At 39.6% G+C, this 18108-nt stretch overlaps 2 protein-coding genes across 5 annotated transcripts in view; one reads left to right on the top strand and one right to left on the bottom strand.

Moving 5' to 3' along the window:
- The window catches only part of ERCC8 (ERCC excision repair 8, CSA ubiquitin ligase complex subunit), a 67113-nt gene extending 53524 nt beyond the window's left edge, over positions 1–13589 (bottom strand). For 2 of the 3 annotated variants that reach the window (XM_055367848.2, XM_055367850.2), the window contains exons 1-2: positions 590–691; positions 452–493 (exon numbers count right to left, since the gene is read on the bottom strand). Coding sequence is in view for 1 of the 3 variants with exons in the window: in XM_019013723.4 (XP_018869268.4) it covers positions 13224–13300 (77 nt within the window). In the remaining 2 variants the exon portion in view is untranslated. Of the gene's footprint in view, positions 1–451; positions 494–589; positions 692–13223 lie in introns of those variants that run through there. The other variant, XM_019013723.4, reaches the window with a different exon arrangement.
- The window catches only part of NDUFAF2 (NADH:ubiquinone oxidoreductase complex assembly factor 2), a 208098-nt gene continuing 203526 nt past the window's right edge, over positions 13537–18108 (top strand). Inside the window, exon 1 of one of the 2 annotated variants that reach the window (XM_031003437.2) lies at positions 13537–13674. In XM_031003437.2, coding sequence (XP_030859297.1) covers positions 13548–13674 — 127 coding nt within the window. In that variant the 5' untranslated portion in view covers positions 13537–13547. The remainder of the gene's footprint in view (positions 13675–18108) is intronic. The other variant, XM_055367853.1, reaches the window with a different exon arrangement.

The raw sequence follows: 18108 nt of genomic DNA, 5'->3' as shown, positions 1-18108 counted from the left end.
CCACTATGCTGCTCTGTCATTTCTGAACTTCAATATTTCATCAAAACATTTTTTTCATATTTTTCCATTGAAATTGCCATTTTTCTGAAAATATTTTTCCATATGATCATTTTTCAAATTACAACAGAATATATGCTCTTTGTAACAAGTAAAACAGTATCATTCAAACATGTATAAAGGTAATCATCTTTTCCTTTAGCTCCCTCTTCCTAACAGTAAGAAGCATGGCTCCCATTACTATCAATATATTTATCAATCCCCTGTATGTAACCAATCTCCCATCTCCACTACCATCCCCTCCCCCAACAGCTTGGGCTCTGATTTCTGTCTCCTCTAAAATCCTTATCACCTAAATTTGTATGTCCCCACAATTAAACTACTTCCTCAACCTGCTCAGGCTCTGAAATTCCACTCTAGGAAACCTAATCCCATACTAAGTGAGAAAGCTTACCTCTGCCCAACATAATGACTTCAGGACTGAATTGTCTGTGAACTAGAAGGAGAGTTTAAGATGAAGGGAAAAGGGCAATAATACTATAAAGGGAAAGAGAGGTGGGGAGTGGCAGGAGACAAGGTGTACAAAACATACGTTAACATAGCAGGCCTGAGACAGCTACCCTTAGAAAGTTCTGCTTGCAAGATTGGCTCTTGGTTACAGTCTGGGATTTCAGGAGGGTGCCCACCATGACTGGATAAGAATGGCTCACTGTGCCTAAACTATTTGAGAAAATAATGTGCTTTATGATGAATACCTGCTCTACTTTTGGGAGTCTGGAATTTTGGTACATGCTAGATAGAGGGTGCCTTTATGAACGGTACCCAGTAAAAACCTTCAACATTGAGTCTCTAATGAGCTTCCCTGATAGACATTTCACATATGTTATCACAATTTGTTGCTAAAGGAATAGAGTGTGTCCTGTGTGACTCCACTGGGAAAAGATTCTTGGAAGCCTGTGCCTGGTTTCCTCCACACTTTGCCCATGCACCTATTCCCTTTGCTGAGTTTATCTTGTATCCTTTCACTGTAATAAATCACAGTCATGAGTAATTGAGTCATGATTAAATGCTGAGTTCTGAGCCCTTCTAGAAAATCATAACACCTGGGGATGGTCTTGAGGACTTCCTCCAACACAATGGCATAGGAGTAGAGGGAAAAGAGAAGGGAAAATGGGTGAGGAGAGAGGAAAGAGTAGACACATAAAGGAGGGAGGGTAAAAAGGGAAAGAGAAGAGGGAAGGCAGAAGAGCCTGGGGTAGAAGGGTAAGGAAAAAAAGCAAGCCCTGGTGTCTTTTAAAATCACCTTTCCAATCTCTTTTTTATATAAAAGCATTGCATACTGGTTATTAATAGCTAGCATTCACTTGGCTTAGTTCGTTTCCATGCCAAACTGATTGTTAAATATTTTATCAGTCTCTTACTTCTTCTATGGCACATGCTTGCCCACATTTTCTATTTAATTTCAGTTTTTACCTTTTATTTTTGTTTTAATATTTTAAATGGCTTTTATAGGATGTATATTATATGTATGTATATCTATGTATGCATTTTTTCCTTTTTTTTCTTTTTCTTTTTTTTTTTTGAGACGGAGTCTCGCTCTGTCACCCAGGCTGGAGTGCTGTGGTGCAATCTCGGCTCACTGCAACCTCCAACTCCCAGGTTCAAGTGATTCTCCTGCCTCAGCCACCTGAGTAGCTGGGATTATAGGCATCTGCCACCACACCTGGCTAATTTTTGTATTTTTAGTAGAGATGGGGTTTCACCATGTTGGCCAGGCTGGTCTCGAACTCCTGACCGCAGGTGATTCACCTCCCTGGCCTCCCAAAGTGCTGGGATTACAGGTGTGAGCCACCACGCCCAGCCCCTGTATTTTCTATCTACTATATATTACTTAGTTTTTGTTTTACTTTTTTGAATTTTTAGAATTTTTTATTTATCATTAGGTTTTGGGGGGAACAGGTGGTGTTTGGTTACATAAGTTCTTCAGTGGTGATTTCTGAGATTTTGGGGCACCCATCACCCGAGCAGTAAATACTGTACCCAATGTGCAGTCTTTTAACCTTCACCCCACTTCCACCCTTTCCCCCGAGTCCCCAAAGTCCACTGTATCATTCTTATGCCTTTGTGTCCTCCATAGCTCAGCTCCCACTTATGAGTGAGAACATACAATGTTTGGTTTTCCATTCCTGAGTTTCCTCACTTACAATATGGTCTCCAATTCCACCCAGGTCACTGTAAAAGCCATGATTTCATTCCTTTTTATGGCTGAGTAGTATTCCATGATACACACACACACACACACACAACCACATTTTCTTTATCCACTTGTTGATTGATATGCATTTGGGCTGGTTCTATATTTTTGCACTTGCGAATTGTGCTGTTATAAACATGTATGTGCGAGTATCTTTTTTGTATAATGACTTCTCTTCCACTAGGTGGATACCCGGGAGTGGGAATGCTGGATCAAATGGTAGTACTACTTTTAGTTCTTTAAGGAATCTCCACACTGTTTTCCATAGTGGTGGTACTAGTTGACATTCCCACTGGCAGTGTAAAAGTGTTCCCTTTTCACCATATCCATGCCAACATCTACTATATTTTGATTTTTTGATTATGGTCATTCTTGCAGGACTAAGGTAGTATCACATTGTGGTTTTGATTTGCACATCTCTAATCACTAGTGATGTTGAGCATTTTGTCATATTTGTTGGCCATTTGTATATCTTCTTTTGAGAACTGTCTATCCATGTCAGCCTACTTTTTGTTGGGATTGTTTATCTTTTTCTTGATTTGAGTTCCTTGAATATTCTGGATATTAGTCCTCTGTTGGACGTATAGATTGTGAAGATTTTCTTCCACTCTGTGGGTTGTCTGTTTACTCTGCTGATTATTTCTTTTGCTGTGCAGTTTAATTAAGACCTATCTATTTATCTTTGTTTTTGTTGTGTTTGGTTTTCGGTTCTTGGTCATGAAGTCTTTGCCTAGGCCAATGTCTAGAAGGGTTTTATCAATGTTATCTTCTAGAATTTTTATGGCTTCAGGTCTTAGATTTAAGTCTTTGATCCATCTTGAGTTGATTTTTGTAGAAGGTGAGAGATGAAGATCCATTTTCATTTTCCTCCATGTGGCTTGCCAATTGTCCCAGGACTATTTGTTGAATAGGGTGTCCTTTCCCCACTTTAGGTTTTTGTTTGCTTTGCTGAAGATCAGCTAGCTGTAAGTATTTGGCTTTACTTGTGGGTTCTCCACTCTGTTCCATTGGTCTATATGCCTATTTTACCAGTAGCATGCTGTTTTGGTGACTATGGCCTTATAGTATAGTTTGAAGAAGGGTAAGGTGATGCCTCCAGATTTGTTCTTTTTGCTTAGTCTTGTTTTGGCTATGCAGGCTCTTTTTTCCTAGTTCTGTGAAGAATGATGGTGGTATTTGATGGAAGTTGCATTGAATTTGTAGATTGTTTTTGGCAGTATGGTTATTTTCGCAATATTGATTCTACCCATCCGAATGTAGAATTTAGCTGTGTTTCCATTTGTTTGTGTCATCCATGATTTCTTTCAGCAGTGTTTTGTCTTGTAGAGGTCTTTTACCTCCCTGGCTAGGTATATTCCTAAGTATTTTTTTTTCTTTTTTTGAAGCTATTATAAAAGGGGTTGAGTTTTTTATTTGATCCTCAGCTTGGTCACTGTTGGTGTATAGCAGAGCTACTGACTTGTGTACATTAATTTTGTATCCTGAAACTTTGCTGAATTCATTTACCAGTTCTAGGAGCTTTTTGGATGAGTCTTTAGGGTTTTCTAGGTATACAATCACGTTATCAGTAAACAGCAACAGTTTTACTTCCTCTTTACTGATTTGGGTGTCCTTGATTTCTTTCTCTTGTCTGATTGCTCTGGCTGGGACTTCCAGCACTATGTTGAATAGAAGTGGTGAAAGTGGACATCCTTGTCTTGTTTCAGTTCTCAGGGGCAATGCTTCCCAACTTTTCCTCTTTCAGTATAATGTTGGCTGTGGATTTGCTATAGATGGCTTTTATTACCTTAAGGTATGTCACTTCTATGCTGATTTTGCTGAGGGTTTTAATCATAATGGGATGCTGGATTTTGTCAGATGCTTTTTCTGCATCTATTGAGATAATCATCTGATTTTTGTTTTTAATTCTGTTTGTGTGGTGTATCACCTTTATGGACTTGCATATGTTAAACCATCCCTGCATCCCTGGTATGAAACCCACTTGATCATGGTGGATTATATTTTTTATATGCTGCTGGATTTGGTTAGCAAGTATTTTGTTGGGGGTTTTTGCATCTATGTTCATCAGGGATGTTGGTCTGCGGTTGTCTTTGTTATGTTCTTTCCTGGTTTTGGTATTAGCATGATATTGGCTTCACAGGATGATTTAGGGAGGAATCCCTCTTTATCTTTTGGAACAGTGTCAATAGGATTGATACAAATTCTTCTTTGAATGTCTGATATAATTCAGCTGTGAGTCTGTACCTAAACTTTTTTTGGTAACTTTTTTATTACCATTTCAATCTCATTGCTTGTTGCTGGTCTGTCCAGGGTTTCTATTTTTTCCTGGTTTAATCTAGGAGGGTTGTGTATTTCCAGGAATTTATTCATCTCCTCTAAGTTTTCTAGTTTATGTGCATAAAGATGTTGATAGTAGCCTTGAATGATCTTTTGTATTTCTGTAGTAAGGGTTGTAATATCTCCCATTTTGTTTCTAATTGAATTTACCAGATCTTCTCTCTTCTTTTGTTGGTTAATCTTGCTAATGGTCTATCAATTTTATTTATCTTTTGAAAGAACCAGCTTTTTGTTGCATTTATCTTTTGTGTTTTGTTGTTGTTGTTCTTTCAATTTCATTTATTTCTGCTCTGATCTTGGTTATTTTTTTTCTTCTGTTGGGTTTGGGTTTGATTTGCTGTTTCTCCAGTTCCTTGAGGTATGCCCTTAGATTGTCTGTCTGTGCTCTTTCAGACTTCCTGAGGTATGCATTTAATGGTATGAACTTTCATCTTAGCACCACTTTTGCTGTATCCCAGAGGTTTTGATAGGTTGTGTCACTATTATCATTCAGTTCAAGGAATTTTTTAATTTCCATCTTGATGTTAGGTATTCTATGTCAATTTTTTGTATTTATGAGAATCCTTTTCCCCTAAGGTGTGTGATCCTTTGGGGGTGTTAAACAACCTTGTTTTATCATATTACCGGAATTGTTTTTCTGATTACTTCTCATTTGGGTAGACTATGTCAGAGGGAAGATCTGGGACTCAAGGGCTGCTCTGCAGATTCTTTTGTCCCACGAGGTGCTCCCTTGATTTGGTGCTCTCCTCCTTCCCCTAAGGTTGGGGCTTCCTGAGAGCCAAACTGCAGTGATTGTTATTTCTCTTTTGGATCTAGCCAACCAGCAGAGCTACTGGGGTCTGGTTGGTACAGGGCAGTTTCTGCAAAGAGTCCTGTGATGTGATCTGTCTTCAGGTCTCTCAGCCGTGGATACCAGCACCGGCAACCGTAGAGGCGGCAGGGGAGTGAAGTGGCCTCTATGAGGGCCCTTGGTTGTATTTTTGTTAAATGTGCTGGTTTTGTGTTGGTTGGCCTCCAGCCAGGAGGTGGCACTTTCAAGAGGGCATCAGCTGCAGTAGCATAGAAAGGATACAAGCTTGCCCTAGGGTCAGGTGGTGGGCAGGCCGATAGAGCTTCCAGGAGATTATGTCTTTTGTCTTCAGCTACCAGGGCAGGTAGAGAAAAACCATCAGGTGGGAGCAGGGTTAGGCATGTCTGAGCTCAGATCTCCTTGGGTGAGGCTTGCCACTGCTGCTGTGGTGGATGGGGGCATGGTTCCCAGGCCAATGGAGTTATGTTCCCAGGGGGATTATGGCTGCCTCTGCTGTGTCACACAGGTCACCAAGGAAGTTGGGGAAGGCTGGCAGCCAAAGGCCTCACCCAGCTCCCATGCAACCTACAGCCTGAAGGGCTGGTTTCACTCCCACTGTGCCCCTACAACAGCTCTGAGTTTATTTCCAGCAGGGCTGAGGACTTGCCCCAGGCTTTAAGCCTCCCAGCTGAGAAAGCCAGCCAACTCACAGTTCCTTGGCTGTCCCGCAGTGCCTGCAGCGGCAATCCACTTCCTTCAAAGGGTCTGTGGATCCTCTCAGCTTTCCTGGAGTGTTCCTGTGGTAGTTCTTATAGCAAAAGTTCACGATATGCATCTCCATACACTGCTCTGTCCATCCGAGTGGGAGCTGCCAAGTTAGTCCTGCCTCCTATACACCATTTCCTCTCATTCTCCTCTGTTTTAGTGTCTTAAGATGGCTACATATTCTTTTTGTTCAGTGAGTTAATATGTATGCATGTGTGTGTGTGTGTGTGTGTATACATACATACATATATATATATTTTTTTTTTTTTTTAGGTTATGACGTTTCATTGAATATAAGTTTCTCTGGGTCCCCTAAGTTGTAGAAGTCATTATTCTCCTTTTCCTTGATTTCCAACTTGTAACTTCAATTTTCATTTCATCTTTGATTCTGGAGTTTTCTGAAATGTAATTCTGAATTTCCAAAACATGAGAGGTGGTGGTGATGTTACCATGAATTGATTTAGTTCCAGTTTCTATACCTTATGATCAAAGAATGTGGCCTGTAAGATAGCTACCTTTTTGAATTTTTTTTTTTTTTTTTTGAGATGGAGTCTCACTCTGTTGCCAGGCTGGAGTGCAGTGACACTATGTCGGCTCACTGCAACCTCCGTCTCCAGGGTTCAAGCGATTCTCCTGCCTCAGCCCCCCGAGTAGCTGGGATTACAGGCGTGTGCCACCACACCTGGCTAATTTTTGTATTTTTAGTAGAGACGGGGTTTCACCATGTTGGCCACGCTGGTCTTGAACTCCTGATCTCAGGTGATCCACCCGCCTCAGCTTCCCAAAGTGCTGGGATTACAGGCGTGAGCCACAGCACCCGGCTGAATTTGTTAAAGTTTACTTAGTGGCCAAGAACAATTTTGGTAAATGTACCACTGACTTACAAAAAGTATGTACGTTCTCCACTTAAGGGATGTAAAGTCATGTATCTACTAAATCTAGTTTGTTTCTTCATTTCCTCCATATATATGTAGCTTTATGTAATGTCCTTCTTTAAAATGTTTGGTGCTTTTAACCTTAAATCTTATCTAACATTCGTAGTGATGTCCACATTTTGTTTACAGTTGTCTGATCTCTCTTTATCCTTTAACTTTTTAACTATTCAAGAATTTTGTAAAGTATTTTAAAATATTTTAACTTAATGTATTTATGAGAAACAGCTTTTAGCTTTATTTTGTTTTAAAAACTAATCTGATAATATATGCTTCTTAATGGAAGAAATCAGCCTGTTCACCTTTGTTATGACATCTGATATACTTGGTATTATTCCTTCTTTACTTAATGTCATGGTTTCTTCTTTTACCTTTACTTTTGCTAGTTTAATGAAGTTGCTATTCATTTCCATCTTGTCAATTGAGAAGTGTCTAAAAAAAATTTCGCAGCCATATTATATATTTCCAGCTTATTATTATATATTTACATTTAATCATACACATACTGCAAGGTTCATAGGTTTCCTCTCCTCTTCATGTTTAGTGTACCTTCGGATTTCATTCAAATACATTTGTTTTTGGATTAACGTTCTTTCCTAATTTTTTTCCTGAAGGGAAATGGGGTAAAATATTTCTATGAATCTTAGCACAAAGATATTTCTTCTGATAGACTGGTTTGTTTGGATTCCCCGGTTGCAATACCTCTTTTTTTTTTATTTTTAGATAACTTTTAGTTGCTTTTTGAGACAGAGTCTTGCTCTGTCACCCAGGCTGGAGGATGGCACAGTCTCAGTTCACTGCAACCTCCACCAAGAGATCCTCGTGCCTCAGCCACGTGAGTAGCTGGGATTACAGGCACCTGCCACCGCACCCGCCAGCACGCCCGGCTGATTTTTGGATTTTTAGTAGAGATGGGGTTTTGCCATGTTGCCCAGGCTGGTCTCGAACACCTGAGCTCAAGTGATCCACCTGCCTTGGCCTCCCAAAGTGCTGGGATTACAGGCTGCAATACTTCTTTCTTGCTAGTAGGTATCATTCCAGTGTTTTCTAGTCTCTAGAACTACTGATGAGATATTTTACCTTTATGAATGGTAAATTCTTTACCATTAGAAGCTTTTAATAATATCTTCTTCATTGCTAGATAAATTTACTAGGTATACATACTTTTATGTCTTTTTTATCAATCTTGTCTGGACTTCAGTAAGCCCTTTGAGTCTAGGAATCCAGATCTTTTGCAATTCTTTTTCTTTATTACTGTTTGTTTTGTTCTCCCTCTGGAACTATTATTGTCTGCTAGATCTTTTGAATCTACCCTCCTAATGTCTTATCATTTTCATTACTGGACTTTTAATTCTTGTTTTATGAGTTGTGATATTTAATTTGATAATTTCATTCATTATTCAATACTTCAGTTCTGGGTAATACTACTATAAAAACTAAACAAAATGCACAGACAGCTACTTGAGGACTCTGAAAAGTAAACAGCCACAGACAATCCCATGACAGAAACGGCTATGGCTACGCATAGTGGCCTGCAGAAGCCAGAACTCTGAGGAACGGAAATTGTTTTCTCTGTTCATCAGAGCCCCGATCCCAAGAGGGTAGGGGCAATCCCTGTTGCTTATTGCCTCTCTTCTCACTTCTGAGCCCAGACTTGGGCCTAAACTTGGAAGCGTATGGCAGAACAGGGTAACTGAACCCTAAAGTTTCTGGCTAGATGGCCAAAACGGAGTCCCAGAGAATTGGGAAGCATCCAGGAGATCACAGAGAAGAAGGAGCTCAGGAAAGTAATCCCATAAAGTTGTTTATAAACTCCAGAACTCATCCCTGAGTGAGGCATGCATAGATCTAACCCTGAGTAGTATACAAAGGATTTTGAAAATTGAGCTAATCACTCAGGTCACAGTCTGACCACTGAATGGCATACACCTGGGGAAGATCTGAAGAGACTTTGAAAACTGAGCTAACATTAAAACTACAGTCCATAAGTAGGTAGGTTCTTGTAGCCTGAACCTAATCTTGCTAATTAAATGTTAAAACAAAAATATCAACATTCTTCATAGGATCAAAACAAGACCCAGAGTATTCAAAATGTCCAGGATGCAATCCAAAATTTCCCTGCATATAAAGAACCGTGAAAATTTCAACTTGCATGGGAAAAGACAAACAAAACAAGCCAAAGCCGAGATGACACAAGTGTTGAGATTATCTGATAAAGACTTCAAGGCAACCATTGTAAAATGCTTGAACTTGAGCAACACTGGCATGGTGGCCCGAGCCTGTAATCCCAGTGACTCTTGTGAAGCTGAGGCAGGGGGATTGCTTCAGCCTAGGAGTTCAGGACCAGCCTGGGCAAAACAGTGAGGCCCCATCTCTAAAAATAAAAAAAAAGCTTGAGCAAGCCATTGTGCACACACTTGAAACAGATGTTAAAATAGAAAGTCTCAGCAAAGAAATAGAAGACATAAATAAAAGCCAAGTGGAAATTTTAGTTTTCAATATAAAATTATTTTAACTTAATGTATTCACTAACAGATTGGAGATGGCAGAGGAAAAAATCTGTGAACTTGAAGACAGATCCATTAAAATTATACAATCTAACAATATAGAGGAAAAAAGATTGGAGGGAAAAAGAACAAAGCCTTAGGGATCAGAGGAACAATTATAAAAGGACTAACATTTTTGTCATTGGAGGTCTAGAAGGAGAAGAGAAAGAGTGTAGTGTTGAAAAAATATTGGAAAAAATGGCTGGAAAGTTCCCAAGTTTATGGAAAGATATAAGTCTACAAGTTCAAGAAGCAGAATGAACCCTAACTAGGATAAATCCAAAGAGATCTGCAACCAGACACATCATAATTAAACTGCTGAAAACTAAAGATGAAGTCTTCAAAGCAACCAGAGAAAAATGATAAATTACCTATAGGAAAACAATGATTTGAATGGCTGCAGATTCCTTTTCAGAAACCATTAGATCTACTCTAAAAAAATTGATAAACTATATTCTTCAGAGAGAAGAAAAAGATATAAGAAGGAAATTTGAGACATCAGGAATAAAGAGACAGCAACAGAAATAACTATCTGGTTAAATATAATGGCTATTCTTTTCCTTAAAATATGATTGATGGTTGGAAAAAATTATAATGTCTGATGGAGTATATAATGTATGTAAATATAAAATATAAGACAACAATATATATATGGTGCAGGGGAAAGGGTGATAAGGTTTCTATATGCCAAATGAAGCAGTAAAACAATGAAATGATCTGAAGTAGACAATGAAAAGTATGTATTTTACAATTCCTAGAGCAGCCACTAAAGAATTATACAAAAAGATACAGTCAAAACCATAGTATATAAAATAGAATACTAAATAATGTTCAAATAGTCAAATGAAAGCAGGAAAGGGGAAACATAAATATGGAGCAGCTAGCACTCTCACCTATTAGTGGTGGGACTGGAAAATGCTTTTGGAAAACTGTCAGTTTCTTAAAAAGTAAAGGATTTATCTAGTAGCTCCACTGTTATGCATTAACTTCAGAGAAATAAAAGCATATGTTCATACAATGACTCATACATGAATTTTCAGAGCAGCTGTAAATGTATTAGTCCTGAACTGGAAACAACTCAGATGTCCATCGACAAGTGACTAGATAAACTGTGGTATATCTGCACAGTGGGATACTCCACAGCAAAAAAAAGAAATTGATACATGCAATAACATGGAGAAATTTCAAAATAATGTAATTATGCTCAGTGAAAGAAGCCAGACAAAAAAGATTCCATTTATATAAAATACTAGATATGCAAACTAATCTATAGTGACCTAAAGCAGATCAGTAGTTTCTAGAGAAGGAAGAGGGTAAAGCAGAGAAAGAAGGGAGACAGGGATTATAAAGGACCGTCAAAAATTTTTTAGGGCTATGGATGTTCTCTTGATTATGGTAATGGTTTCAAAAGTAAATATATGTCAAAATTCATCAAATTGTATATTCTCATTTAATGTGCAGGGTATTGTATGTCAATTATACCTCAATAAAGTTGTAAAATTTTTTTTAGAGGGTGTAAACTGTGAACACTGCATATCAGTGTTCATGCTTTTGCCCTTACATGATGACAAGGAAGAACAGTAGACACCTCCTATGAATAAAATGGAACTATATAGTTGTTTAAGCAAAAACATCACTTAACGATGGAAATATTTTTAAAAAAATTTTAGGCTGTGTGGTAGCTCGCACATATAATCCCGGCACTTTAGGAGGCAAAGGCAGGAGGATCACTTCAGCCCAGGCGTTCAAGACCAGAATGGGAAACATAGGGAGACCCCATCTCTACGAAAAATTTAAAAATTAGCTAGGTGTGTGGGCACATGTCTGTGGTCCCAGCTACTTAGGAGGATGAGATGGGAGGATCATTTGAGCCTGGAAAGTCGAGGCTGCAGTGAGCTGTAATTGTGCCACTGCATTCCAGCCTGGGTAACAGAGCAAGACCCTGCCTCAAAAAAAAAAAAATTTTTTTTTAATTTTTAAATACTTTATTTGTCTTAAACGTATAAGCAATCCTCACTTGGCACAGTCTGATATGAATTTCAGTTACCACAGTTTATTAACTGTGAGAAATAGCATAAAAGTTTGCTACTAGCTTTTCAGTTCACAAATCATTACATAAATAACATATGAATCAAAATTAGTGACCAATTTGCAGTTTTACTTCTTTCAAAGTCTATGGGTGATTGGTCACTGTGCATCTGTTATTCAGTTCACACACAGGCTGCAAAGCATGGAGGTTTGTTATTAATATTTCTGTGCCCTTGAGATAAACCCACATGGAATTTTACAGATTAAAAGAGGGAATTGGCCAAAAGAATGAAAGCGCACTAAAGAGGAGTGATAATCCTAGAAGTGAAACTTGCATTAAACATAAATGGAGCAAATGAAAAAAAAGCTGCCTGTGGGAACATGCTGATTGTGGCAACAATGACACTGCCGCCATTTGAGACATTCTAGATATGCAGACTGAGGAAATCAGTGAAGGTGAACTTAAAGACATAAATGAGGAAAAGTGGTTGTGATGAAAGGTTGATGATGTGTCAGAGGAAGTGACACTGGCAAAAAAAACACATTAAAGGAACTCTCAGAGATATTTCACAACATTGAAAACGTAACGCATAAAATGTTGGAAACTAATATTTAAATTTCTCCAGAACGCAGAACTCATATGCAACTGTGTTCTCCAAGTAAATATCTTCACAGTTTCCTCAATTAATGTGGGCAAAATTAAAAGTACAACTTGCTTCTTCCCTTTGGAAAACCCTCTCTCAGAGTATATTACCAACATCCAACTTCTTATACACGGCATAGATCTGGGAATCATTATTCATTCTTCTCTTTTTGTCATTCACGTATCCACTCAACTTCCATGGCCTGTTGATTCTATTTCTCAGACGTTGTTCAAATCTCTCCACTATCTTTATTCTACTTGGCAACTCTGTGGCCCAGGCTTCCATCAACTCTCTCCTGGACAAGTGTAATCACAACAGTTACCTAACTTGGCTCCCACTCTTGTTCTCAGTTGCAACCCATTCTCCAAGCAGAAAACAAAATGCAATAGCTGTTACCTTATTCTCATCTTCACACCTCTACTCAAGTACACAAGGCTCTTCCTCATCTAGTTTCTGTCTACTTCATCTCTTGTCAATGGTCCCTACCCCAATTCTCCGCTCTAGTCATTCTGAACTTTGTTCAATTCCTGGCCTGTGTCCTCTGCCTTTAATAGGCTGCCTGACACACTGTAGGAACTCACTAAATATGCAGACTGAATGAATGAACGAGTCCGTGGAGGGCAGTTATTCTTTGGAGTAACTTAAGAGAGAAGGAATACAGTACAACGAAGTATTCTTATTTAGGTTTATAGTGTCTTCACCTGAGCCCGCGGGGGAACCCCCCCCACCCCCACCCCCGCCGCCCCCCGCCTTTTATTACTGTTACCAGTAAATAAAAGGGATCCTATTTTAGCAAGCCACACAACGTTAAAGGGCAAATAATAGTTTGGTGGCAGGAGAGCGATGAGACGGGAAAGTGTGGGGCAAAGCTTACAGTCATTGGTCCAGATTCTAACTGGCCTGTTAGCAAAAAAGTAAGGTTTTCTTTACCTCCGTGTTGACTCTGCTCTCCGAAGGCGAAGAGGGTCCTCCAAACCCGTTTGGCGTGCGGACAAAAACCCCAGCATATCGTGTCCTCACACCGGCTGGAGAACTGGACGTCGCCATGACAGAGCTCGGGGGCGGGACTGGAACAGCAGAGTCTCCCATTGGTCAGTCGGTGATATATCCGGCCAATGGTGAGCGCCGTTACTAGAAGGGCTCCAGGATGGAGGCCGGCCTGACTTCTCCGCCTCTGTGGGCTGGGTCTGCGGCTGGAGCATTACCCCTACTGCGGGTCCCGCTGCTGGCAGCGCTGGAAACTGGGTGGACGGCATGGGTTGGTCTCAGGATTTGTTCCGCGCCTTGTGGAGATCGCTGTCAAGGGAAGTGAAGGAGCACGTGGGCACGGACCAATTCGGGAACAAATACTACTACATCCCGCAGTACAAGAACTGGAGAGGTGAGGTGGCGGCGTGGGCAGAGATTGCGTGGTCAGTGATTGCGAGGTCAGTAAAGGAGGGAAAAGTGAGAGCCCCTAGTCAACTAACGCATCATGCGACACTTAGGGTGTCACCGGAGAGAATTTCCCGAGTTCGTTCGCCCCTGTCGACCCCTTCACTCTGGCATCGGAGCCCTACCCGGCCCGGCTCTGGGCGCCTTGGCCTGGCCTCGTGCGTCCGCGGTCCCTACTACCCAGCGCCTTCCCCCGCCGTGCCCCGGGCTGCTTGCGCTGTTAAGGCGCACCACCACTTTCCTTCCAGCCACGCCTGTAGAGGAGCCTCAGTTTTAGCCCTGGACTGGCGACGGAGGCAGGGAAAAGTCCACGGAAATCTTTCACCAAAGGGGCTAGAAGGGCCAGGGGAGGGGTTTTTCGTACGCTGTTCCCCGCCTTGTGACCCAGAGAATGAGTGGTGTAATTGAAGAGGAGTATCTTCACCGCCTCGGCTGTCCTCTTTCTTGGTGTTACCCTTTTCGGTGGCACCCTGGCTCCGGCGCTGGCCCCATGCGCCTTCCTTACTACCAAGACTTGTCAGAAGTAGGTCCATATCCCCACAAGGCTCGCTGATTCCTTTCTCGGGAGTTTACATTCCAAGACCCCGTTGAGCTCAATTTAAGAAACGTGGCACTAATCATGGTGTTACTGTGTAGGATTCGTGCCAAGTAGTTGAGCGGGTTGTTTGGGGAGTAAGGAGGCGTTGCTGTCCATTGAAATCACACTGTGTAGCCGCCATCGTAACCTCTTCTGTGTTGTTCCATCGCCGCATGCAGAAAATGTCAGGTTTTGGGCGAAGAGGCGTGGGTTAGAATCTCAGCTTTGACACCTGATAGCTCGGGAATCACGGAAAAAGTACCTGTCCTCTCCAAGTCTCATCATCCTCACTTGAAAGTTAGAGATAATATAAGATCAGCAATGTTGAGAAGCACTAAGACCTTTCCAAGATTATGTGCCATTCATTTCCCACACATATAAAATGTATTCTGTGATTTATCACTCAATTAATTTATTTTTGCCTGGCCTTTTTCTGTAACTTATTTTAATATTTAGACTTGTTTCCCTAATGAGCTCCTCTGTCAGGCAGGGAATATGTCTCACAAAAAAAGAAAAAAGCCTACAAAGAACATAGCATGGTGTTAAGTATTTCTTGACAGGTTGCAAGCAGAGAGATGTTTCTTTTCCATAAGTTGTCAGTAAAATTAAAAATATGCAAACTGTCAGATTGAGTTTTTTTAAATTGAAATATAATTTACATACAGTAACATTCACCCTTTATGGTGTACAGTTTTACTGTTTTTGACAAATGAGTAGCGTAACCTCACTGGATTCAAGTAATAGAATAATTCCATCACCATCAGAATTTCCTCTAACTCCTTAGTAGTTCATTCCCACACCCTTTGGCAACTACTGATGTGTTTTATGGGCCTATAGTTTTGTCTTTTCTAGAATATCATATAAATGGAATTATACAGGATTTAGACTTTTGAGTCTGGCTTGCTTCACATAGCATAACGTAGCTGAGATTCATCCATGTGTCAGTAGTTGTTCCTTTTTATTGCTCAGTAGTATTCCATTGTATGGGTTTGCCAGTTTATCTGTTCACAAGCTGAAGGACATTAGGATGCTTCCAGTTTCTGTGATTGTGACAAAAGCTCTACAAACATTCCCATACAGGATTTGTGTGAACGTAAGTTTTCATATCTCTTGGGTAAATATCTAGTAGTGGGATTACTAAGTTGTGTGATCAATGTGTGTTTAACTTTATGAGAAACTACCAAACTGTTTTTCAAAGTGGCTGTACCATTTTGTATTCCTGCCAGCAATGCATTAAAATTCTAGTTGTTTCCACACCCTCACCAGCACTTAGTATTATCTGATTTTTGGGTGTGTTTTTATTTTTATTTTAGCCATTTTGATAGGTATATAGTGGTATCTCATTGTGATTTTAAGTTTCATTTTCCTAATGCCTGAGGATGTTGACAGTCTTTTCATGTGCTTATTTACTATCTACAGATCTTCGGTGAAGTATTGTTCAAACCTTTTGCCCATTAAAAAATACATTTATGGCTGGGTGCGGTGGCTCATGCCTGTAATTCCACCACTTTGGGAGGCCGAGGTGGGTGGATCACCTGAGATCAGGAGTTCCAGACCAGCCTGGCCAACATGGTGAAACCCCATCTCTACTAAAAATACAAAAATTAGCCGGGCATGGTGTCACGTGCCTGTAATCCCAGCTAGTCGGGAGGCTAAGGCAGGAAAATCACTTGAACCTGGGAGGCGGATGTTGCAGTGAGCCGAGATCACACCACTGCACTCCAGCCTGCGTGACAGAGTGAGACTCCACCTCAAAAAAAAAAAAAAAAAAAAAAACCCAAAAAACAACGAAAAAATATATTTATACCAGTTTTTGTATCATTCATTTCTATAGAGATACAATATCATTAAAGTTTCAAATTAACAGTCATGTCTATTCTACAATAACGTGAATATTTTATTTTTACATATTCTCACTAATTTGTATATTTTCTTACATAATTGTAATTGCATTTTGAGAGTTTTATTGAAGTATAATTGACAAAAAAAATTGCCCATGCTTAAAATGTATAATTTGGTAAGTTTTGACATATGTATATATCTGTGAAACCATCAACACAGTCAAGAAAATTAACATATCCAATATCTACAACAATTTGTTGTGCCCCTTTCTAGTCTTGCCTTATGCTTTTGCTTCCATGGATAGGCACTCATCTGATTTCTGACACTATACATTAGTTTGTATTTTTTATAATTTTTATTTAGTTATTTTTATTTGTTTATTTTGAGGTGGAGTCTCGCCCTGTCGCCCAGGCTGGAGTGCAGTGGCTCTGTCTCGGCTTACTGCAACCTCTGCCTCCCAGGTTCAAGTGATTTTCCTGCGTCAGCCTCCCGAGTAACAGATGTGCGCCACCCTACCCAGTTAACTTCTTGTATCTTTAGTAGAGACGGGGTTTCACCATGTTGGTTAGGCTGGTCTTGAACTCCTGACTTTGTGATCTGCCTGCCTCGGCCTCCCAAAGTGCTGGGATTACAGATGTGAGACACTGCGCCTGGCTAGAATTTTATTTAAGTGGAAGCATACAGCACATATTCTGCTTTTTTTTTTTTTTTAGGTTCTTCACTCAGCATAATTATTTTGAGATTCATCCATGTTTTTGTGTTTATCAGTAGTTTATTTCTTTTTAAAGCTGAGTAATATTCCATTGTATGTATATACCATAATTTGTTTATCCATTCACCTGTTCATAGATATTTGGGTTGTTTCTAGTTAGGGGTTATTACAAATAAATTATGAACATTCATGTGTAAGTCTTTGTATGGACTTATGTTTTTATTTCTCTTGATGTAATATTTAGAAATGGAATGGCTGAGTCAACTTGTTAGGTGTATGTTTAACTTCTTAAGAAACTGCCTAAGTGGTGGTACCGTTTTACCTTCCCACCAGGAGTGTATGAGATTTCCAGTTGTCCTATATCCTTATCAATACTTGGTATGGTCAGTCTTTTTAATTTTAGCTCTTCTAGTAGGTGTGTTGTGGTATCTCATTTTTTTCTTTAGTTTTCTGTTTGCTATTAGTTGGTTTTTTTAGATTCTATTTTTAAAATAGTAAAATTAACTTTTAAAATTGGTGTATAGTTCTATAAATTTGAACGCATGTGATTCATGTAACCAACACCAAAATCAGGATACAGAACAGTTCCGTCACCTTGAATAACTCCCTCATGCTAACTTTTTGTAGTTACAATCTCTCCTCATCCCTGACCTCAGCAACCACTGGTTTGTTCTCTGCCATTATACTTTTTTCCATTTGAGACTGTCCCACATGTATACTTATACCATATGTAACCTTTTGAACCTGGCTTCTTCTATTCAGCATAATGCCTTTGAGATTCATTACGTATATCAGTAGTTTGCTCCTTTTTACTGCTGATTAGTATTCCATGTTAATGGATGTACCAGTTTGTTCATTTACTCATTAAAGGGCATTTGAGTTTAGTTACTTGCAGTTTTTGGTGATTATGAATACAGCTGCAAGAAACAGTCACATATGGGTTTCGTGTGAACATAAGTTTTCATTTTCCATGAGTACATACCTAAGAGTGTGAGTGCTTGGCCATAGCAGCTCCAGCTTACTCTGTCAAACAGAAATAACAGTACCTACTTAGCCTCACAAAGTATTTTTGCTACTCAAGAGAGACAAATTGGATAACGTAGCATTTAAGAGAATGGGATTTAATGTCAAAATCAGTTTGACTTAATTCATAGAGACCTTTTACTTGGTCATTTTAAAAAATTTATCACTGATTTGTAGTTTTCAGCATAGAGATCATGATATGTTTTGTTAAATTTATTATAAAGTAT

Source organism: Gorilla gorilla, chromosome 19 (assembly GCF_029281585.2).
Source record: "Gorilla gorilla gorilla isolate KB3781 chromosome 19, NHGRI_mGorGor1-v2.1_pri, whole genome shotgun sequence".
Lineage (NCBI taxonomy): Eukaryota > Metazoa > Chordata > Mammalia > Primates > Hominidae > Gorilla > Gorilla gorilla.
Note: the sequence above shows the minus strand (reverse complement) of the source record. Positions and strands in the feature narration are given on the sequence as shown.